The 23,725-nt window shown below is 47.8% G+C and overlaps 1 protein-coding gene across 2 annotated transcripts in view; it reads right to left on the bottom strand.

Moving 5' to 3' along the window:
• Window positions 1-22,468, bottom strand: part of LOC143764561 (membrane-spanning 4-domains subfamily A member 4A-like) — a 44,111-nt gene extending 21,643 nt beyond the window's left edge. Inside the window, exons 1-3 of one of the 2 annotated variants that reach the window (XM_077250237.1) lie at window positions 22,355-22,468; window positions 2,820-2,980; window positions 1,193-1,324 (exon numbers count right to left, since the gene is read on the bottom strand). In XM_077250237.1, coding sequence (XP_077106352.1) covers window positions 1,193-1,324; window positions 2,820-2,963 — 276 coding nt within the window. In that variant the 5' untranslated portion in view covers window positions 2,964-2,980; window positions 22,355-22,468. Of the gene's footprint in view, window positions 1-1,192; window positions 1,325-2,819; window positions 2,981-3,551; window positions 3,650-22,354 lie in introns of those variants that run through there. The other variant, XM_077250235.1, reaches the window with a different exon arrangement.
• Window positions 22,469-23,725: the final 1,257 nt, after the last annotated feature.

Here is a 23,725-nt window from a genome sequence, read left to right as displayed (position 1 = left end):
TATGGTTCCCTCCGTTGATCCTCCTGCTCCGGTGTTGGTTGAGGGGGAGTTGGAGTATGTGGTGGAGAAGATTTTGGATTCTTGTATTTCGAGACGGAAGCTTCAGTATCTGGTTAAATGGAAGGGCTATGGTCAGGAGGATAATTCCTGGGTTGTTGCCTCCGATGTCCATGCTGCCGATTTGGTTCATGCCTTTCATTTGGCTCGTCCTGATCGGATTGGGGGCTCTGTTGAGGATTCGGTGACCCCTCCTCAAGGGGGGGGTACTGTTGTGAATTCCGTTCTCGGGCTCCCTCCTGTGGTCGTGAATGGTACTTTGGTGAGTTCTGTCCTTGGACACCCTCTGGTGGCTTTGAGTGGAACTGCTGATCTTTGAGGTTGGCTTTCTCAGCTGCTCTCGCTTATTGCTTCTGTTGGCTTCCCTATTTAACTCTGCCCAGGTCGTTAGTTCATGCCAGCTGCCAATGTCTCAGTACTGGTTCAGATCTCTCTTGGATTTCTCAGATGACCTGTCTACTCCAGCAGAAGCTAAGTCCCTGCTAGTTCATTTGCTGTTCATTGGTTTTTGAATATATTTCTCAGTACATGCTATGTTTCTAGTCCAGCTTACTATTATGATATTTCCTTGCTAGCTGGAAGCTCTGGGGGTGCAGAGTTGCACCTCCACACCGTGAGTCGGTGTGTAGGTCTTTTTGCACACTCTGCGTGGTTTTTGTAGTTTTTAATACTGACCGCAAAGTTCCCTTTCCTATCCTCTGTCTATTTAGTGAAGATTCAGCCTCCTTTGCTAAAATCTGTTTCATTCCTGTGTTTGTCACTTCCCTCTTAACTCACAGTCAATATTTGTGGGGGGCTACCTTTACTTTGGGGAATTTCTCTGAGGCAAGGTAGGCTGCTATTTCTATCTTTAGGGGTAGTTAGCTCTTAGGCTGTGAAGAGGCGTCTAGGGAGAGTTAGGCACGCTCCACGGCTATTTCTAGTGTGTGTGATAGGATTAGGATTGCGGTCAGTAGAGTTACCACCTCCTCAGAGCTTGTCCCAGGTTTTCAGTTTTAACCATCAGGTCATTTCGGGTGCTCCTAACTACCAGGTCCATAACAGTTCATACATGCATTATGGTTATTATTCGCCAAACTGGTATCCACCATTTTGACCAGAAAAAAAAATTATTGTTCTACATACATTTTCTTACCATAATTCCAGACCAATAAAGGACACCAGTGTAAGTCAAGCCGTTTATAAAAAACATTCGGCGCTGTTGACATGCGACTGTGAAGATGATGCCGAAGAATATGTGATTTATTCCTATGATTAACTGTGTCACCTGTAACAGGAGGGAACAAAGTTTAGTAATTTTCTCAATTTCTCTTCACCCTCGCAACCTGACGTGTAACATATAGCGATGAATAGGGAATGTCAAGTTTTCAGCTCTTTTATGATGGAGTATTATGACTCCATTTGGTCTTATCATTGTCAGGTTTACATCTGGATGAAGCTTATGGGCCGTTACAGACAAATTTTCATTTGGTAGTTATCAACAGCAGTTGGAGGGACAACACTCTCGGAAGAGAGCCACATCCTACGTTCTAGTGATGGTTGGGGTCTCCTAGATCTTCTACGGTGTTGCCTCTTTCTGATTTATTGAGGTGGCTGTTTTAGGACAAATTGCAACTAGAAATGAGCGAATCGATTCAGAACAAATCAAATTCACTACAAATTTTCCCAGAATTTTGGATTCCTCAGAATATGCCATTTTTGAGATTCTATTTGTTTGAAATGGCTGGATGCCATTTTGCTGGAGTCTTTTGAGGGCTAAGAAGAGGTTTAAAAATAATGAATTGTTCTACTCATGTCACCCTTCACCGGTCATGCCACCTCAACTCACAACCCAGTCCATCACTCACTCCCCTCAGCCTTCCAGTACTTCTAGGCCTCCGATATGACTGATGTCCACATCAACAGACGTCATAGATATTGATGTTATTTGTGGGGAATGTTCAGTGTTAGACAAGTGTGAAACCTAATAGTCAGCGCTGGAGGTCATAGACTTAGTAGGGAGCAAACAAAGGACTGCAGGGATGGGGTTGAATGGCAGAATCGGTGAACGGCAAGGTGAGTATAATATTTTATTTTTTCAACCTCTTCCATTTATTATGCTTTGGGATCTGGAGAGACTTCCGAAAATTATACATTTCTTTTAACTCCAATAGGGGCAGTTTCAATTCACACCAAATTTATTTGATGCGAGTTGAATTTTTTGGATGAATTGGGTGAATCTATGCCAAATCAAATTTTGAGAAATTCACTTATTTTATGTGACATCAGGAAGTTCAGTTAAATTACTTGTCACCTATCAGCCACTCACAAATGGATACTAAACTCTCATTCTCTCACTACATTCAATTGATAGCAAAGTGAACATTTTATCATATATATTAAGAGGATAAAAACTTTGATGGGAAGAGGAGTGCTTCTTTAACACTTCTTTCTTTTGACCCTTACGAAGGTTTCGGCATACAGATTTTTCGGAGTGTTTTTAGTCGGTTTGCTATGGGAGACCCATGTTTGTAACACTGAGTCCACGTCTGATAAAAGTGCTCTGGTTTGCATTTCCTATCAGTTATGGGTGCCACCCTGAAAAGCGTACCTTGTGTATTGTTATCGTCTCTTAGCTTACGTTTCTTTTTATATGTCTCTCTTATGCATTTTGCTCGATTTGACTCATGAAGAAGACATGGATTCATCTATAAGTGGCCATGTTTGGAATGAGGACAAGATGCAACGTTGGTGAATGACAAGTATGAAAAAAATATACCCACCCCAAGGACTTCAGGTTCTCCTTGAAAAAATTTTACAAAGCGTTTGGGCATTTCAGCTGGAACACATTTACTTTCTTCTTCTTGAGACTCCATAGGCTGATTATTTTGTGGACTGACTTGCTGCAGAATGACAAGACTGGACATGATTCTGCCAGGAAAAACTAGACAAATGTAAGAAGCAGAGACATTCTTATTATACTTGTATAGCAAAGCCAGGTAGGACAGGGTTAAATCCTAGCACTGTAGGTTATGATTAGATGCACTTGACAAGCTTTGACCAAGAACCATGGACTGTGTTCACTAGGGTTGTGTCAGTCTGCTGTTTGTTGAGCAGAGTCGAGAGTGCTGCTGGTGAGTGACCAGCCAAAATGTGAGATATAGCTTTTAAGAGACATGCCAGAGTCTCTCTCTGAATGGAGACTGTATGGGTCAGCTAGGAAAGCTGAGCAGTCTGTGTGTTGGAGCTGTAAAGAACTGTCTGGAAGCTGCAGCCTATTTAGTGTGGATTGTGCATGGAGTTGAACACTTCTGTGTGGCGCTCGAAGCTCCTGGAACTCGGGTTGAAGTGACGGGTAAACCAAGACATGGTAGGATTGTACCTCTTATTTGAGTAAAGTTTGCTCTGGAAGAAAGGATTGTGATCTGTTTGGGTGAGCCCGCACTATATGTGCCTGCTAAATTAACTGTTTATTTGCTATTATAGCTTTGTGCCCAGAAGAGGCTAATGCCTACCTGAGAGCATGAATTCCTACACTTGTTAGAGCTGCAGTGTGTGCTCCGGAGCAGCGCTTCATGCTACTGGTAGCAGGAAATTTCCACCCATACGCATGCTATTAGCAAAAATTATAAACTTCTCCTTTTCATCACAATGACATGCCAGCCCAGGAAACAACAGCTGTAAATGTACAGAACATTCCTATAATTCATGATTCAGCTATTTGGAAAAGGATTTTCCTTTCTATCAACTATCTTTCAAGAGTGAAGAGCTGCTACAAAAAATCACTGTGCAGGACCCAGCATATAAGTCAATGCATTACAATCAAGCCCATTGCTTTCATTGGGTATTATGTAATGCTTAAAGGGGTTGTCCAGTCCCAAATGATAAGACTGCAGTCACTCTGTTGGACTGCAGACTTAGGAATCCCCCTATCACACACACTGTGTGCTGTGGGGATTTGCCGGTTTCTGAGCTGGTACCAGTGAGTATGTATGCGTTATACAGTACATACTCCCAGCCAGAGCCCGACCATGGGCACGAAGGGAGGAGAGCCAAGCTAACGGTCCCTCTTACGTGTCTGGGCCAGAACTGTCAGAGCTGTCACCATTTTTTCGTGAGGGGAAGAGATTTCTGACTGGAGCAGTTCAGGACACCTGACTGAAGGGGACAGGTCCGACATAAATAGCGGTGTGCGCGGGAAAACAGGGCTTTTGGCGGGGGACCAGCGTGAGAGCACAGAGACGGTTGACTCCCTCTCGACTTACCCATGCCAGCTATCCGTGCCTCCTCACCCGATTAGCAGTGTCATCCTGACTGACGACCCAGGGCCCAGAGAGACCCCCGCACCGTACAGTGACCAGTACGGACTTCAAAACATCGTTCCGCTCACGACCGCAGAGGCACCACTGAGTCCTTTCCCTGCGGTGCCAACTGAGTGTCGGCCTGCTCCTGTGGCCGTGACCGCTGGACTGCATATTACTCCTGCGGCCTTGTCTGCTGAATTGTTTACTATGTCCGCTGTGCTGCGGACCAACACATCTACAACATCTCGTGCCCAGAGCAGGAGATCACGTGCCAAAGGACCCAGAGGATTCACCACCGCAAGGAGCCAGTGCATCGCCTTTCTGCGCGATCGGATTGGAGACTTCTCACACCGCCTGCGGCGCCACCGAGGGATCTTCCAGCTACCTCCTACCAAGGCCCAGAGACTGATAAGCTGAAGTGTTATTTTCTTTATAATAATACCCCGTTAGGACTGACGGAATGCACCAAATAATAATTAGAGATGATATAAGGTGCGTTTGCAGTCCGGGGTCCACCGTGCAGTTAAGACACCTGCTGCTTGGTAATGACGGACTATATGGTGGTATAATGTGAGTACACATGGGTTAACTTAACCCGGGATGAAGGAAGCGAACCCTGTTGCGTCACAGGGCCGCGATACCGCACTGAAAGCGCAAGCAAGGCGACACATAACTCTGCCCCAAGACTCAGGGTAAGAGTCCCTCTAGATCTCTTGCGCTCAACACCGCTACTGTGGTGCAAGGGAATCAATTAAACTAAATATTTACCGCACCAGAGTGCGTGCAGCGCCACCCTGGCGGACGCCACTAACCACCCTTAGTAGGGCTAGGAAAGCACACTATCTGTGCACGGTGCTGCTCTGGCGGTTGCTGCTAACTGGATTAGCAACTTGTGCAATTGTGCAGGATAGCACTGTCAGGCGCTAGGTTGCTATACCATATGCGAGCAGGCAACAACACTAGGGATGGGAATGATTCAGAGCTTTCATCCATCGACAGGCATTCATCCACACACACAAGTTAATAAGTTTACACTAGCGCATGGCCGAGCAGCCATGCAAACCTTTTATAGCAGTACTGCCCCGGGACCTTCCTGATGGTCCAATAGGAGCCCCAACAGGACCTGAGCATGTGACCCCCGAGCTCCAATGGGAGGTCATCCCGTGGGCATGCTCAATGTGGGAAAAGCAGGACTTAGTCCCTGAAATGCCTGCTCGCTGCTGAACAGTGCTGGCTACAATGGCAGAGTCTGGAAAGGCAGCAGTACCCAAGCGCACAGTATCAGCTTGAGCCAGACGCTGGGACCGACGTCTTTGCTGAGCAGGTTCCACTGTGGCTGGAGGAGAATGGGAGACCGCAGCGGAGATGGTTCGAGATTCCCCTGTGCAGCGGTTGGATCTCGACACCCAACACCCCCTGCTTGATTTGTAATTGTGTTACATAAAAACCCTGTTAACCCTTTCTTTGCCTCCTGTGTGTCATTGCGTCCTACAGGCACAACCTCACTCCATACACTTATGTAGAGCTAGGCGGCACCCACTAGTCTGGCTCTGGCCGGGAGTATGTATAACACGTATATACCCGCTGGTCCTGGCTCAGAAGCCGGTGAATCCAGTGTGTGCATTGGGGGATTCATAAGTCTGACGTCACACTGAGTGACAACAGACATAATTTTGGTCCAGACAAACCCTTTAATTACATTTCTAATAGCTAGTGATGATCGAACACCGAAATGTAAGCGAGGTCCGTACATGAATCGTGCAGGTCGGACGCTCAGATGGGCTCGACTCGAGTAACGAGTATAATGAAAAACAGTGGGAAACTCAAACATTTTTCCTGTAGGCCCTAACAGGAGGGCTGGGAGGCAGGAAAATCACTGAAATGGATGGAAATTGGGCTAAAATGAAATGGGAACAGCATGGGGAAGATGCCTGGACTCATCTCTGACTCCCAGGTCACTGCTGGGAACAATGCTGTCAGAGTATTCCACCACTTTTATGGACTGACAATAAAGCATACAAAACCGAAGATAAAACAGATTTTAAAGGAAAAAATGTTAGGAAACATTCTTTCTTGTAAAATGACTTGTATATAAAGCAAGATTAAAAAGAAAAGATAAAAGGCCTCTTGCACACCTCCTAAACAGGTAAATGTAGTTTTAACATTTTACACTGATGTGCTCGGATGCTCGTTACTCGAACAGAGCAATTCCTAATGCTGGGTTGCTCATTTCGAGTAACGAGTATAATGGAAGTCAAGGGAAATCTGAGCATTATTCTGGCAGATACTACGAGGAGGTCGGTGGGGCAGTCAAAATAAGTCAATTGATGAATTTACTTATTAAATCTAGGAAAAAATTTTGAACAGTTTTTGGCAGTTTTATATACCACTGTAATGTAACAATAATCACGTTAAACTCTGTGAATGACTTATTAAATCCACAATCTTTGAATGTTTTTTTTTTTAGTTTTATATACTACAGTAAAGTAACACTAAGCAATGCATTAAAGATTGTGGATGACTAACTTAATCCACAAAAAATGTTTGAACTTTTTTTTTTTAGTTTTATATACCATCGTACTGTAAGGGTATGTTGCCACGGTCAGTAAATGCTGCGGGTTGGACGCTGCGTACATCTGTCTCCCAGTCTCCGCAAGATAAATATCACCAGTGCAATATTGGATGCAGTGATTCTGCACGGTTCAATGAACACACGCGGAATCACCTGCATTCAAAAGCCGGAAGCACTTTGGACGGAGCGGACATGTCCTGCGTCCAAAGCGCTGCCTAATACTGACAGTGGGGACGTAGCCTAACACTAACCATGTTAAACACAATGGATGACTAATTCAATCAATTAAAAAAAAAATTGGAACAGTTTTTTTTTAGTTTTATATACCACCGTAATGTAACACTAAGTAACCACGTTAAACTCTATGAGTGGCTAATTCAATCCAGAAAAAACGTTTTGCTTTTTTTTAAACTTTATATACCACTGTAATGCAACTCAAAGCACGTATGGATGACAATATAGTCTACCTATGGATGACAATATAGTCAATTGTTTCATAAAAAAAAAAGAATGTGGTCACATGCAGCAGCTTTATATTTAGCAAAGGACTGCAAAGCTCTAAGCCAGTGATGGCGAACCTATGACACGCGTGTCAGTGCTGACACGCGTAGTCATTTTCAGTGACACGCCGGCCGCGGCCCCATAGAAATTGCTTCTTTCCCAGGGTCTGAAGGAGAGGAAACTCTCCTTCAGGCCCTGGGAACCATATTAATGTGTAAAATAAAGAATTAAAATAGAAAATATTGCTATACTCACCTCTCCGACGCAGCCTTGACCTCACCGAGGGAACCGGCAGCGTTGTTTGCTTAAAAATCGCGGTTTTCCTTCCTTACGTGAAGTCCCGGCTTGTGATTGGTCGCGTGCCGCCCATGTGGCCACGACGCAACCAATCACAACGCCGGAACGTAATTTTAAAATCCTGAAGGACCTAAAATTACGTCACGGCTTGCTGTGATTGGTCGCGTCGCGGTCACATGGGCGGCGCGCGCCCATTTTAAAATGCGCGCGTCTCCTGCCTCCCGTGACGTCACGGCTTGTGATTGGTCGCGTCGCCCATGTGACCGCGACGCAACCAATCACAACGCCGGAACGTAATTTTAAAATCCTGAAGGACCTAAAATTACGTCACGGCTTGCTGTGATTGGTCGCGTCGCGGTCACATGGGCGGCGCGCGACCAATCACAAGCCGGGACTTCAAGTAAGGAAGTTAAAGCGCGAATTTTAAGCAAACAACGCTGCCGGTTCCCTCGCTGAAGTCCAGGCTGCGTCGGAGAGGTGAGTATAGCAATATTTTTTACTTTAATTCTTTATTTTACACATTAATGTTGTTTCGATACCGATACCTGATACCACAAAAGTATCGGATCTCGGTATCGGAATTCCGATACAGCAAATATCGGCCGATACCCGATACTTGCGGTATCGGAATGCTAAACAATGGCATCCGATCCGATTTTTTATCGGATCGGATGCCATGCAGGAGGTCTGTGGGTCCAAACAACAGAGCTCCGGTGCAGAGCGTCTAGGCCTGGGACTTCCGGTAGGCCAGGCGCAGCTCCCGGAAGTCCCAGGCCTCTGCGTCGGATCTGTGTTGTTTGGGCGACATTGCGCTGCTCCCTGCTGCGCCGACCAGAAGTCCCAGGCTGCACCGACCAGACGTCCCAGGCTGCACCGACCAGAAGTCCCAGGCTGCATTTCTGAGGCCTGAGGAGATAGCTGTCTGGAGGCCCTGTGATAGCTGTCTGGAGGCCCTGTGATAGCTGTCTGGAGGCCCTGTGATTGCTGTCTGGAGGCCCTGTGATTGCTGTCTGGAGGCCCTGTGATTGCTGTCTGGAGGCCCTGTGATCGCTGTCTGGAGGCCCTGTGATCGCTGTCTGGAGGCCCTGTGATCGCTGTCTGGAGGCCCTGTGATCGCTGTCTGGAGGCCCTGTGATCGCTGTCTGGAGGCCCTGTGATCGCTGTCTGGAGGCCCTGTGATCGCTGTCTGGAGGCCCTGTGATCGCTGTCTGGAGGCCCTGTGATCGCTGTCTGGAGGCCCTGTGATTGCTGTCTGGAGGCCCTGTGATCGCTGTCTGGAGGCCCTGTGATCGCTGTCTGGAGGCCCTGTGATCGCTGTCTGGAGGCCCTGTGATCGCTGTCTGGAGGCCCTGTGATCGCTGTCTGGAGGCCCTGTGATCGCTGTCTGGAGGCCCTGTGATCGCTGTCTGGAGGCCCTGTGATCGCTGTCTGGAGGCCCTGTGATCGCTGTCTGGAGGCCCTGTGATCGCTGTCTGGAGGCCCTGTGATTGCTGTCTGGAGGCCCTGTGATAGCTGTCTGGAGGCCCTGTGATAGCTGTCTGGAGGCCCTGTGATAGCTGTCTGCAGGCCCTGTGATCGCTGTCTGGAGGCCCTGTGATAGCTGTCTGGAGGCCCTGTGATTGCTGTCTGGAGGCCCTGTGACTACTACAGCAACCATCATCCAGTGAACTGTGGGGTGTCATTGGCCATTACTGAGATAAGTGAGAGGGAGGCATCAGTGATGGCGAACCTGTGGCAGTCCAGCTGTTGCAAAACTACAATTCCCATCATGGCTGGCCATTCAAAGCAAAGGCTTTGGCTGTGAAGACATGATGGGAATTGTAGTTTTGCAACAGCTGGAGTGCCACAGGTTCGCCATCACTGGAAGAATTCCCCCTCCCCCTCACTTATCTTAGTTCACGGCACCCCACACAAGTTAAATAATAGCAAGACCAACAAAAGAAACCAACTGACAGATGAACAAAGAAGTCACTAAGCAGGTAAGTTAATTCTAATTATACATATTTGTTATTTAAACTATACATGTCGCAAAATTATGTTTTTTTATCAAGGTGACACACCACCCAAGTTATGCTCGGTTTTTCGGCGAATTTTGACACACCGAGCTCAAAAGGTTGCCCATCACTGCTCTAAGCCCTGCCTAAAGGCTCTATTCTGTCACTCTCCCTGCCCCTGCAACTGATCCTAGGCTAAATGCAGAACGTATCTAAAGCTAGTTTTACACTTGCTGTGTTTTTTCGGCCCGTTTTTGTGGCCCCAATGCATTTCTATGGGGCCGCAAAAATTCGTAGGAGCGTCGTATGCCGTAAGGCCATGAGGATCGTATTTACGGCTGTGAAAAAATATCAAGCTTGCGTGATATATTTCACGCCTTATGGACACGGCCCCATTGAAAATCAATGAGGCCGCAAAAACATCGGTAGGTTGTTTTTGCGGTGCGCCATCACTTCCGGTTTTGCGGACCGCCGTTTTTTTTCCCCAATACTTTTGCTATAGTATTGGGAACCTGGAAAATGGCGATCTGCAATTTTTTGAGGTCCGTTATTGCGGCAGACCTTGAAAATTTCGGCAATACGCCCTATCAAAAAAACCCCACAATAACGGGCGGCAAAAAACACGGTATTTGTAAAAGAAGCCTAATACAAACAGAAAAGCACAGGATTAGCCCTTAGAAGGACTGTTAGGCTAGGTTCAGATTGCGTTTTAGTGTGAGCGCTACCGGACAGCGTTGCACGGCGAAATTAATGCCGTGCAACGCGTCCGTTAGCGCTCCCATTGCCAGCAATGTAAATCGCATTGCTAGCGTGTGACATTTTCGGCACGCGCTAGCGATGTGCCGTTCTCTTGTGGTGCGCCTCGGACGCTGCTTGCAGCGTCCGCGACGCGCCCGAGGTCCGTTCCCCGCTCTGGCAGATCGGGGATCTGCGCTAGCGGGGACGTTTAATGCGACCCCTAAAAAGACATTGCGTTAGCACAATCCGCTAGCGCTTTGTCATGTCGGACGCTGTTCAGACCAGGTCGTTAGACAGACAGCGGTAATTCCGCTTTTGACCACTATGCGCTCATTGGCGTCAGCTAGATTTTATCTAGCTGGTCCGGGGTTAATTTACCTGGTGCTCGGATTGGAAGCTGGGCCATGCCCACTGCCTTTAAATAGTTCTCCTGAACATTGGGCGTCGCCGATTATAGCTTCTGTCTTGTGCGTTGTTATCTCGGTCTGGAGTGGTGAGCTAGTAGTTGGAGTATCGTTGCTGGTGGTGTATTTCCCTTTGTCTTATTTACTCCTTCCTATATTTGTATTTATTTTGCCCTGCGCATTTTTAGTGTATTCCTGAGTGACTGCGGCGTGGTGTATATTTTCCGTTATCCTTGTCTGTGCTAACTGTGGGTATTGGTGTATAATCTTTTCACTGGGTGGTGGGCGGTGATTTCAGCCTAGGGTTGAAACAGGAGACAGGGTGAGGGTCGAGGCCTAGACATGCACACCATCAGTGTAAACTCTAGGTAGAGGATCAGTCAGGATTTCCCTAGTCTGAGGGAAATTGCAGGGGCCCGGGTTATTAGCTCTTGCCCACCTAGTCTTCCCGTGACATTATAATCGGCCTTTAAAACAAAAAAAGAAAAAAAAAAAAAGGGGGGTTTCCTTTTTTTTTGTTTTGTCATGGATCCCATGACTTCCATAACTCGCCAGTTGGAGGCGCTGTCCCTGCAGGTCACTGAGTTGAGGGGGGCAGTGCAGCAACAAGGACTAGCAGTATCTAATGTGCAAGCTGGAGCGACAGGTAGAGTTGCTGAGCCTAAGTTTCTTTTGCCTGAAAAATTTGCTGGTGAACGCAGTAAATTTGTTTCTTTTTGTGAAGCTTACAAACTATATTTCCGTATGCGCCCGATCTCCTCGGGTAATGAGGCTCAGCGTGTGGGCCTGGTATTGTCATTGTTAAGCGGGGATCCCCAAGCATGGGCGTTTTCTTTGCCATCTGATTCTGCTGCATTTGACTCTGTGGAGAGTTTTTTTTCCTTTCTTGGAAACATTTACGATGAGCCTGACAGAATGGCTCTAGCAGAATCTAAGATACGCACTATTCGCCAGGGGGAGCGAGTTGCAGAGGATTACTGTTCTGAATTTCGTCGCTGGGCGATCGATACACAGTGGAATGATCCAGCGCTGCGGAGTCAGTTTATTCATGGGGTTTCTGGAAGGGTTAAAAAAGTCCTTCTGATGTACGAGACTCCTGCTTCTCTTGATTCCGCTATGGGTCTGGTTGTCCGCATTGATCGCCGTTTGCATCAGGGGGAGCATGAGACACCGCCTATGGGAGAGGGTTTAGGTTCACGTGAGGTTGCTGCAGGTGAGCCCACGGTGCCTATGCAAATCGCAGGGGTGTCACATGTGAAGCGTTGAGCCCCTGAGCTCAGGAAGCAGGGAGCCTGTTTTTACTGCGGTAAAACAGGTCATTTCATTAACATCTGTCCTCAGCTGTCTAAGAAAAACGCAACAGCGGAAAACTTCTAAGCTCAGAGGGTGTGGAGGAGACCAATCTGAGCTTATGTGTATCCTCCATGGTGGTTTCTCAATGCATGCTCCCTGCTAAGGTTATTATCGCTGGCAGTGAGCTGCCAATTACTGTTTTTGTGGATAGTGGTTCAGCCACAAATCTCATTGATGAGGAGATTCTAAAAACACGCACAGCAGGTTTTAGGATTGAAAAACTGCCTCATCCTATCCGCGTGGTCACCATCAATGCTGCTCCTCTCTCACAGGGTGAGATTACTGAATTTGTGGCTGAGGTGAAACTCCACATTGGGGTTTTACATTCCGAGCAGGTTACATGTAAGGTGCTCAGGAATCTTCCTGCTCAGGTGGTTTTGGGTTTTCCATGGTTGTCTATGCACAACCCGGTAATTGACTGGAAAACTCAGGACATAATTCAGTGGAGCGAGTTCTGCCAGGAGAATTGCCTGGCCACATGTGTGTCTGCTGTGACTTCAAGCGTTCTGGAGTCACTTCAGGATTTTGTGGATGTGTTCTCTGAGAAGGGTTGTTCAGAGTTGCTGCCACATCATCCCTATGACTGTACTATCAGGTTTAAACAAAGGGCCAAATTGCCTAAAGCAAGGATGTTTAACATCTCTGGTCCGGAGAGACAAGCGTTAAAGGATTACATTGCTGAAAGTTTGAGCAAAGGGCACATCAGGCCTTCATCCTCGCCTGTGGCAGCAGGGTTCTTCTTCGTGAAGAAGAAAGATGGCGGATTACGCCCGTGTCTGGATTTCAGGGAGTTGAACCAGATTACGGTTCGTGATCCATATCCTATGCCACTGATACCGGATTTGTTCAACCAGGTGGCAGGTGCTAAGTGGTTTACCAAGCTTGACCTCAGGGGGGCGTACAACCTCATAAGAGTCCGTCAAGGTGATGAGTGGAAGACGGCTTTTAATACCCCTGAGGGTCATTTTGAAAATTTGGTGATGCCATTTCGGTTGACAAACGCACCAGCAGTGTTTCAACATTTCATAAATGATGTGTTCTCACATGTTTTGGGGAAATTCGTTATTGTGTACCTAGATGACATCCTCATATATTCTTGCGACCGTGATACTCATTTAGATCATGTCAGGCAGGTGTTACAGCTTCTCAGAGAGAATAAGCTATATGCGAAACTGGAGAAATGTGTATTTTCGGTACAGGAGTTGCCTTTCTTGGGCTATATTGTGTCTGCTTCAGGGTTTAAAATGGACGCCGCTAAGGTGCAAGCGGTGTTGCATTGGGAATGGCCTGATAACCTAAAAGCACTTCAGCGGTTCCTTGGGTTTTCTAACTACTATAGGAAGTTTATCAAGGATTTTTCTATCATTGCTAAACCGCTAACTGACATGACTAAAAAGGGTACCAATTTCTCTGTTTGGCCTGAGGCTGCTGTGAGCGCATTTGAATCTCTTAAAAACAGGTTTGTTTCGGCTCCCATTCTGGTGCAGCCAGATGTATCGAAACCTTTTGTTGTTGAAGTCGATGCATCTGAGGTTGGTGTGGGGGCGGTGCTGTCACAAGGCTCATCCTTGAGTGGTTTGCGTCCATGCGCCTATTTTTCCAAGAAACTGTCGCCCACCGAACGTAACTACGATATCGGCAACAGAGAGTTGTTGGCAATCAAATTGGCCTTTGAGGAATGGCGACACTTCTTGGAGGGGTCGGTTCATCAGGTTACTGTTATTACCGACCATAAGAATTTGCTTTATTTGGAGTCTGCCAAGCGTCTGTCTCCCAGGCAGGCTCGCTGGGCATTGTTTTTCACGCAGTTCAACTTTGTTGTCACTTACAGACCTGGTTCTAAAAACACTAAGGCGGATGCTTTGTCCAGGTGTTTTCCGGGGGGGAGAGCCTTGGGAAGATCCAGTACCCATCCTCCAAAAGGGTGTTGTTGTTTCGGCTCTCACTACCGAGGTTGAGGCTGAGATTGCCGAGGCCCAGGAGGAGGTACCATCTGAGCTTCCCGTCAACAAAACGTTTGTACCACTTCATCTCCGCTTAAAGGTTTTGGCGGAGCATCATGATGCTCTCCTGGCTGGCCATCCAGGGGTTAGGGGTACCTTGGAGTTGGTGTCACCTCGGTTTTGGTGGCCCAAGATCCGACAAGACGTGGTCTCATACGTGTCAGCTTGCACCACGTGAGCCAGGACTAAGATGCCTCGCTCCCGTCCTGTTGGCACACTACTTCCTCTCGAGGTACCTAGTAAGCCATGGACGGAAATCTCCATGGATTTTATCACTGACTTGCCCTCCTCAGCTGGGAACACGGTCATCTTGGTGATTGTGCAGCGCCCCAGAGTTCTGGTCGTTGCAGTACTGTGGCTTCGCCGCTAAGGGGAGCCATGGTACGTTCGATGGCACCGAAGGAGTTCCTCCAATCAGGTATCACAGACACCAATATGTTTCACAGCTGGGCCTCCGGGGGGAGCTAAGGGTGCTATTCATTAGGCCACTCCCCACCATAGTGGGTAAACTGGGGGTCAGGCAGAAAGTTAGAGAGAACGCTGACGGGATTGAACGGAGCAACACCCTGTGGCAGGGGGTGTTGTGAAGGGAGAGACTGTAGGGTCTCTGCCAGGGGTGGGATCCTGGCAGAGGCTTGGCATTGAAAGAACGTAACGGGTCCGCGCAGGCTCCTGGAAGCGGCGGGACTCAAGGAAAGGACTAGAAGCGAGACAGATTGTGCTGAGTGAGAAACGAGATCAAGCAGAAGGAGAATACCAGCAGGGGTTTTGTTGAAAGAGGCAGCACCCTGCTGAGGCGCAATACCGGTGGCCGGAACGCCGAGGGAGTGGATTAGAATACAGCTTCAAGCCATACTCCAAACAGCGGCAGGACAGTCGGTCTCAGGCGGGCTGTCTACCACATATCACCTATGAAGTCTTGGGGGGCAATTGCGGGAGAGGGGCGACTCTAGGGTCCCGGAAGAACTCCAGGCCTACCTGACAAACGGGTGCCATTCCAACCTGAATACAGGGAAGGGGTGGATTACAGAGGAACATCAAATCGAGTTGTGAGGGAACTTAAGAAACAGACACAACCGTTGTGGGGTTACTTTCCGTAAGCACAGCAGGGAAGGACTACAACACATAGCGCTAGAAGGAAGGCACAGATTTCCACCTGAGAGGAGAACTCTGGAGGTGCCATTGGACCGGCCGGACTTGCGTAGCCTGGTGAACCGTGTTCTGGACTGAGGACTCAGAGATCTCCAGTAAAGAGGTAAAGAGACTGCAACCTGGTGTCCTCGTTATTTACCGCGACTTACACCCCACAACTGCACCGCTCCACCGCTATCATTACTACCACCTATTACACCGGACGTCCCCCACTGACGGACAGGGCCACGGACCGGGTCTAGCCACCGTGACAACCCCGAGACTGAGAACTAGAGGCCCGGCTCCGGGTACCCCTCGGCCCTGCGGCGGTGTGGGGGCGCCGCAGACTTGGCGTCACGAACAGGATCTACTTAAGCCTGAAGAATCAGGTCATGTGTGCCTAGAGACTGTGATTTGTTGTGCTTGGACTGTACTTTATTACAAAGACTGTGCTGCGCCATTAGCCGCCAAAAGTTCCCGCCAAAAGGCGCCGCCATTGCTACACCCAAGGGGAAGGAGGGCGTGTTATGGGCGGAGACTCCCAGTGTGGCGCGAGAAATGGCTACCGCCCCCTGCACTTCTGGCTGCAGAGGAATGACCTGCCCCAAAGCAGAAGAGAAACACCCCTTGATATGCAACGGCGAGAGGCTGGTGACGGAGAAGCCCAACCTCAGAGAAATGGCGGAGTTAGGTGCATGCACTGCCACCGACTATCAGGCAGCGATGATGAACGGCGAGTGCCTGAGCGAGGAAGAAGCAGTTCCGGCCTGCCCTTCTTCAACGGAGATGGACCGGAAGCCTGCGGACCCAACAGCGGAGTTGCGTCCACCAATCCCGACCTCGGAGTTAGAGGAGGAGGAACCACGGCCAGCGGAGCCGAATCCGAGCATCCCATTGGAGGAGCCCCGGTCCGGGCTGCAGCAGACTCTAGCGTCCTCGTTAACGGACCGGAGCGACACCGATGGAACCATATTGGGCGCAGGTATGGCCGGCGTCCCTGCTCCCCTCCGCGAGCCCGCTTCCATGACCCACCTCTATCGCAGTAGGGAGCGACTTATCTCGGCAGGGCTAATGGTGCTATCCCCCGATGACCTGGGAAGGATGGTGCCACCGCTGTCGACTGGAGTGGGGGAGCCTGTGGATGTGAGCTTAGATGGAGTAGTTCTTCGGTGGGACACCCCCTGGTTTAGAGCAGATGGATCCCGGGAGAACGGGTCCACTCTTGCGGTGCTTACATGGGAACAATATAGACAGTGCTTGATTCTACAGTGGAAAGGCCGGAAAGAGGCCGAGTCGATGGGCCCATCGAAAGTGCAACAACCCCCTCCGGCATGGGATGACAGAGACGTGACAAGGCGGGGCACTGTGTTGGCCTACCATGCAAGAAGAGGGTGGGGCCTCATACACGAGCCAGGATTGGATACTGACGTTTTTGTTGCGCATTGTAAAGTGAGGGCTCCCTGCTGTGGCCGAAGTGGAGAACCATTGCAAAAGGGGGATTCGGTGACCTACAGCCGCCACCAGAACCCGCTCGGGTGGTATGCACGGAATGTTCGGCGGTGTATGTCTGGAGCCGCGACCCTTACCGCCTCGGACCTGGTCCCAGGAGCACCCGATCTTGTCACCATCGCAACGGTGCGCCTGGTTGTGGCCACCGAGTTGGCCAGTCGAGTTCATCTTCACGTTCGAACCGCGGACGCTGGCACCACGGTGGCTGGGGGGCAGGAGCCCGAGCCGCCTGAAAAAGAGTAAACCTCGGAAACCTGAAAATGTAAATAGTTACTGTTTGTCTTTTGTTCCTTTAAGTTGCTGCTAAACCGGCCCAGGGTTAATGGATCCCTCTGTTGACTCGGGATCCTCTTTGTTTGTTTTCCTTTTCTGAAGTTGTTGCACAAAAGTTATACAAACTGCAGAAATCATGGACGGTGCATGATTCGAACTTCCCTTGTAAATAGTTTGCACCTTCTTAAAGGTGCTCCCTACTGGTTTTAGCCAAAGACACTTTGCGAAGATATTTGCCCTATTTGTTTGAGCCAAAGACACTTTGCGAAGATACCATGCCGGAACCTTTGCATGGGCCGGTAGGCTGAGAAGACGAGCTACCTTAGAAAGACTTGGTCCCCTCTTAAAGGGGATGTGAGAAACTGAACTTGAGAGAGATACTGTTGCAGAACAGTAATGCCATAATGATGCCTTGAAAAGAAATGTAACTGTTTTACATGCTAAGTTATATGTGTTGAATTTGTTGAAATGTCTAAATAATGTTTTGCAGAAAGAAAAGATGCAGAGAGCCCGTAGGGGTAGAGATAGAGGTCTGCATAGTTGAAAGTAAGCAAAGTAATAATGAAGGTGAGGATAGAAGGTAAACCCCGCGTCCCCATTGAAAGTTACTTTGTTACTAAGGACAGAGAGTGAACCCGTAGGGGTTAGAGAGTGAGTCCTTAAAGGAGCCGAGTAGAGCTGGCTCAGAGTTCTTTAAACGAAAGGAATGTTATGTCTATACCATGTATAGTAGAGAAAGGCAGTAGGCCCTGGATGAACAGGGCGGTCCTGTAAAAGAAAGGAGAGGCAGTAGGTCTGGTGCCATAGGGACAGGCGGTCCTGCAGGTTCAAAGTAGGAGAATGTGAAGTTACCTTACCCTGTAATGTGATTATAGGAAGGCCCTTGGTAAACTAAGAGTGTATGTTTCCTAAAGGCAATGTTAATTTATTGTTCCAGAATTTGCACTAAGTAGAATACCCGGTTGGGTAACAGGAGTTATGCATAGCCTGTAATTTATAATGTTGACCATGTTTGTAACGTTAAAAGTGTCCTCACCTCCCATAAAGGGAAGCCTGTTCAAGTATACTTATTGTTTTGCACTCAACAAAATTGTATGTCTGTTTACTAATCTGTATTGTTGTTTTTCTTCCCAGTCCCGGAGTACTGTGTTTAACCAGGGGGGAGTGCAGCGCCCCAGAGTTCTGGTCGTTGCAGTACTGTGGCTTCGCCGCTAAGGGGAGCCATGGTACGTTCGATGGCACCGAAGGAGTTCCTCCAATCAGGTATCACAGACACCAATATGTTTCACAGCTGGGCCTCCGGGGGGAGCTAAGGGTGCTATTCATTAGGCCACTCCCCACCATAGTGGGTAAACTGGGGGTCAGGCAGAAAGTTAGAGAGAACGCTGACGGGATTGAACGGAGCAACACCCTGTGGCAGGGGGTGTTGTGAAGGGAGAGACTGTAGGGTCTCTGCCAGGGGTGGGATCCTGGCAGAGGCTTGGCATTGAAAGAACGTAACGGGTCCGCGCAGGCTCCTGGAAGCGGCGGGACTCAAGGAAAGGACTAGAAGCGAGACAGATTGTGCTGAGTGAGAAACGAGATCAAGCAGAAGGAGAATACCAGCAGGGGTTTTGTTGAAAGAGGCAGCACCCTGCTGAGGCGCAATACCGGTGGCCGGAACGCCGAGGGAGTGGATTAGAATACAGCTTCAAGCCATACTCCAAACAGCGGCAGGACAGTCGGTCTCAGGCGGGCTGTCTACCACATATCACCTATGAAGTCTTGGGGGGCAATTGCGGGAGAGGGGCGACTCTAGGGTCCCGGAAGAACTCCAGGCCTACCTGACAAACGGGTGCCATTCCAACCTGAATACAGGGAAGGGGTGGATTACAGAGGAACATCAAATCGAGTTGTGAGGGAACTTAAGAAACAGACACAACCGTTGTGGGGTTACTTTCCGTAAGCACAGCAGGGAAGGACTACAACACATAGCGCTAGAAGGAAGGCACAGATTTCCACCTGAGAGGAGAACTCTGGAGGTGCCATTGGACCGGCCGGACTTGCGTAGCCTGGTGAACCGTGTTCTGGACTGAGGACTCAGAGATCTCCAGTAAAGAGGTAAAGAGACTGCAACCTGGTGTCCTCGTTATTTACCGCGACTTACACCCCACAACTGCACCGCTCCACCGCTATCATTACTACCACCTATTACACCGGACGTCCCCCACTGACGGACAGGGCCACGGACCGGGTCTAGCCACCGTGACAACCCCGAGACTGAGAACTAGAGGCCCGGCTCCGGGTACCCCTCGGCCCTGCGGCGGTGTGGGGGCGCCGCAATTGTTGATCGGTTCTCAAAAATGTCGCACTTTGTGTCTTTGCCTTCGTTGCCTAACGCTAAGACTCTGGCTCAGGTATTTGTGCAGGAGGTGGTCAGACTTCGTGGGGTTCCGTCTGACATCGTTTCTGATAGGGGGTCTCAGTTTGTGGCAAAATTTTAGAAAGCATTTTATTCACGGCTGGGGATCAAGTTGTCTCATTCTTCGGCGTTTCATCCTCAGTCAAATGGTCAGACCGAGCGTATGAACCAAAATTTGGAACAGTACTTACGCTGCTTTGTTTCGGATAACCAGAAGGAGTGGTCAAAGTTTCTTCCTTTGGCTGAGTTTGCCATCAATAATCACCGCCAGGAGTCATCTGGGGAGTCTCCGTTTTTTTGTGTTTACGGACTTCATCCTCAATTTTGTACTTTGAGTCAGGGGGGCTCTTCCGGCGTCCCGGAGGAAGACCAGTTAGGAGCACAATTATCATCAGTCTGGAGGAGAGTTAAACAGCGCCTGTTGAGTGTGGGTGCTAGGTACAAACGTGTGGCTGACAGTAGGCGTGTGCCAGGTCCGGACCTGAGTGTGGATGACTGGGTGTGGTTATCCACAAAAAACATAAGACTCAAAATACCATCCCTTAAATTGGGTCCACGGTTTATTGGTCCATTTAGGGTCACCGCCGTCATTAACCCTGTAGCGTACCGATTGGAGCTTCCTACGAAGTATAAGATACACAACGTGTTCCACAGGTCTCTTTTAAAGAAGGTGGTGGGTTACGTGGACGCGGCGCCTATGCCACCTCCAGTCTTGGTGGATGGTAATTTGGAGTTTGAAGTCTCCAAGGTGGTTGACTCTCATGTAGTGCACCGCACTTTACAGTACTTGGTACACTGGCGTGGTTATGGGCCTGAGGAGAGGTCCTGGGTACCAGCCTCGGACGTTCATGCGGATCAGCTGGTCAGGTTTTTTCACCGCCGCCATCCGGACAAGCTGGGTCCTATTAGCCGTGAGGGCCCTGGGATCATGTCGGACGCTGTTCAGACCAGGTCGTTCGACAGACAGCGGTAATTCCGCTTTTGACCACTATGCGCTCATTGGCATCGGCTAGATTTTATCTAGCTGGTCCAGGGTTAATTTACCTGGTGCTCGGATTGGAAGCTGGGCCATGCCCACTGCCTTTAAATAGTCCTCCTGAACATTGGGCGTCGCCGATTATAGCTTCTGTCTTGTGCGTTGTTATCTCGGTCTGGAGTGGTGAGCTAGTAGTTGGAGTATCGTTGCTGGTGGTGTATTTCCCTTTGTCTTATTTACTCCTTCCTATATTTGTATTTATTTTGCCCTGCGCATTTTTAGTGTATTCCTGAGTGACTGCGGCATGGTGTATATTTTCCGTTATCCTTGTCTGTGCTAACTGTGGGTATTGGTGTATAATCTTTTCACTGGGTGGTGGGCGGTGGTTTCAGCCTAGGGTTGAAACGGGAGACAGGGTGAGGGTTGAGGCCTAGACATGCACACCATCAGTGTAAACTCTAGGTAGAGGGTCAGTCAGGATTTCCCTAGTCTGAGGGAAATTGCAGGGGCCCGGGTTATTAGCTCTTGCCCACCTAGTCTTCCCGTGACACGCTTAGCGCTAAACGGATTGCCCTAACGCAATCTGAACCTAGCCTAAGTATGATGGTTCAGCATCAGCACCAGTATCACCACTAGAGGACTCTGATTAGTTAAACTGTGCACACACAGTCCAGGATAACTCCTCTTTCCCACCAATCAGAATTGCCCCTGAGCTGTGCAATGGCGTCAGTGAGCCGGGCGTGATGGTGGCTGTCCTTTTCTAACGTAATACGGTCAGCTAATCACAGTAATACCACTCCCTAGATGGCTATGGCTTTATAGTGACTCACAGGCAATCCGTTAGCTGTGCAACAGGAGCCAAACATGCGGGGTGGGGATTCAAGCTTCAAATCCGAGCCCCAGGCAATGCTTATTGAGTGCCGAGCACATTCAAGCACCCGGATACTCGAGTGACATCCGAGTATCACCGAGCATGTTTGCTCATCCCCTATAAGCTATCTTTGTCCACTTTGACACCCACAATTCCAAAGTGTCCAAAGTGGTGTAAATTAGCAAGAAGCCAGATATTTTTCCACAATATTTGAGACACATTGACCCCCCAAAAATTGGCACAAAAGCCTTAAAGGGAATCTGTCAGTTGGATCAACCCTCTTAAGCAGTCTACATGGGCATGCAGATCATAGAAAGTTGAATAAAATAATACCTTGATATCTGTGATCCGATATCTTATTCCCAAGAAATCCACATTTTTCTTAATATGTAAATGAGCTGTTAAGATCCATGGGCCGGGTCTAGATCTCCCAGAATATCTGACTTCAGAGCTTACTTTAAATGAAAGGTGATATTACCAGTGGGAGAGATGTGAATTAGGAGAGTGGTCTGTCAATCATTACATGTCTCACACTGGTAATGCTTTAAAGTAAGCTCTGGAAGCAGATTTTCAGGGAGATCTATGTCCAACCCATAGATCTTAAAAGCATGTTAACATATTAAGAAAAACGTGGATTTCTCTGGAATGAAACATCAGATCGCTGATATCAAGGTATCATTTTGCTTAGTTTCCTATGACCTACATGTCCATGTAGACGGCTTAGATGGGTTGACCCTACTGACAAATTCCCTTTAATACATTTCCCTTTCCTGTGCATTGATCTGATTTATGATTGCGCAGAATGTTTACTTGTATTTCTATGTAAAGCATCACACAACCCCGTGACGTTCGGCGCTGCCAAATTACAGAGTAAGATCTGGTTCATTTGTAAACATCTTCTCTGCCCTATCTTACACTTATGTAACATAATGAGTGGAACAAAAGTCTTAAAGTTCTTTCCTCCAAGTGCTGCCAAGAACTTAACACTTACTTTTTTTTGCATCTGTTGTACAGACTCGATGTGTAGATCTGGATACACGGGACCTAATGCTGTGACTCCTCGCCCGTTTTGCAGGACTTCGCTGTGATATTTCCTCTTTCTGACCGTGATCATATGACTGTTTTCTGCAGAAAGGAATCTGTGATGCTTCTCTGAGGGGGGAAGAGTTGTTTTTTTTAACTCTTCTGGGATCTGTTCCATTTACACATTCAGTCAATGTTCATTTCCAGGCGGAAACCCACAGCCCCTGACTCTGCATCAGATTTTTTTTTTTTTAAATCTCGTAATTTTGGTAAAATATAATACAATTCTTGATCCATAATCGCAGCATGCTTTTTTTTTCTGATACAGAATTCCATTAGATTAGTTGCGTTTAACCCCTTCCCCCCACAGCCAATTTTTGTTTCTTCCTCCCCTTTTCATAACTTTTTTATTTTTCCATCAGGACGAGTTGTGGTTTTGAATAAAGTGAATTTTTTTTTTTACAATATAATGTATATAAAGACATAAAAAAAATTCCCAGTAACTTGAAATTACGAAAAAAACAAAATGCAGTCTAACATTGTATTTTTGGGTTTAATTTTGCAGCGTTCATGTATGGTAATAATGACCTGGCAATGGGATTCTCCTGGTACATATGATTAATAATAATAATAGTAATAATCTTTATTTTTATATAGCTCTAACATATTCCGCAACGCTTTACAGGTTACACACATTATCATTGCTGTCCCCGTTGAGGCTCGCAATCTAAATTCCCTATCAGTGTGTCTTTTGGAGTGTGGGGGGAGGCTGGAGACCCTGGAGGAAACCCACGCAAACACGGGGAGAACATACAAACTCCTTGCAGATGTTGTCCTTAGTGGGGTTTGAGCCCAGGACTCCAGCGCTGCATGGCTGCTGTGCTAACCACTGCGCCACCGTGATGCCCCACGATTATGGTGATACCAAACTTATATTTTTTTTAATTATTTTAGTGGCATAAAAAAATTCTGAAATTTGTAAAAAAAAAATAAAAAAATTTTTTTTTTCATTTGTGTCGCTATTTTTCGAGTCCCATAACTTGTTTATGTTTCTGTCGATCGACCTTTGTGGTGGCTTTTCTTTTGCTTTTTGAGCTATTGTTTTTAGAGTTTCCATTTGGAGGTACGTAGCTTTTTATTGCATTTTTGGCAGGGGCGTGGCAACGAAAAAAAATTGGAGTTTTTGCACTTCAAATTTTTTATACATAGTTTATCTAATGCATAAATAATGGGTTAATAATACAAAATATGTTTTTTTCCCATTCCTTTTATTTTTATTTTGGGGAAAATTGTGTGATTCAAATTGTTATGTTGTTTTATTTTTTTCATGTTTTTAACC

The sequence above is a fragment of the Ranitomeya variabilis genome, chromosome 4, assembly GCF_051348905.1.
Source record: "Ranitomeya variabilis isolate aRanVar5 chromosome 4, aRanVar5.hap1, whole genome shotgun sequence".
NCBI classification, from domain to species: domain Eukaryota; kingdom Metazoa; phylum Chordata; class Amphibia; order Anura; family Dendrobatidae; genus Ranitomeya; species Ranitomeya variabilis.
The sequence above is the reverse complement of the archived record's forward strand: the minus strand, read 5'-3'. Positions and strand labels throughout refer to the sequence as shown.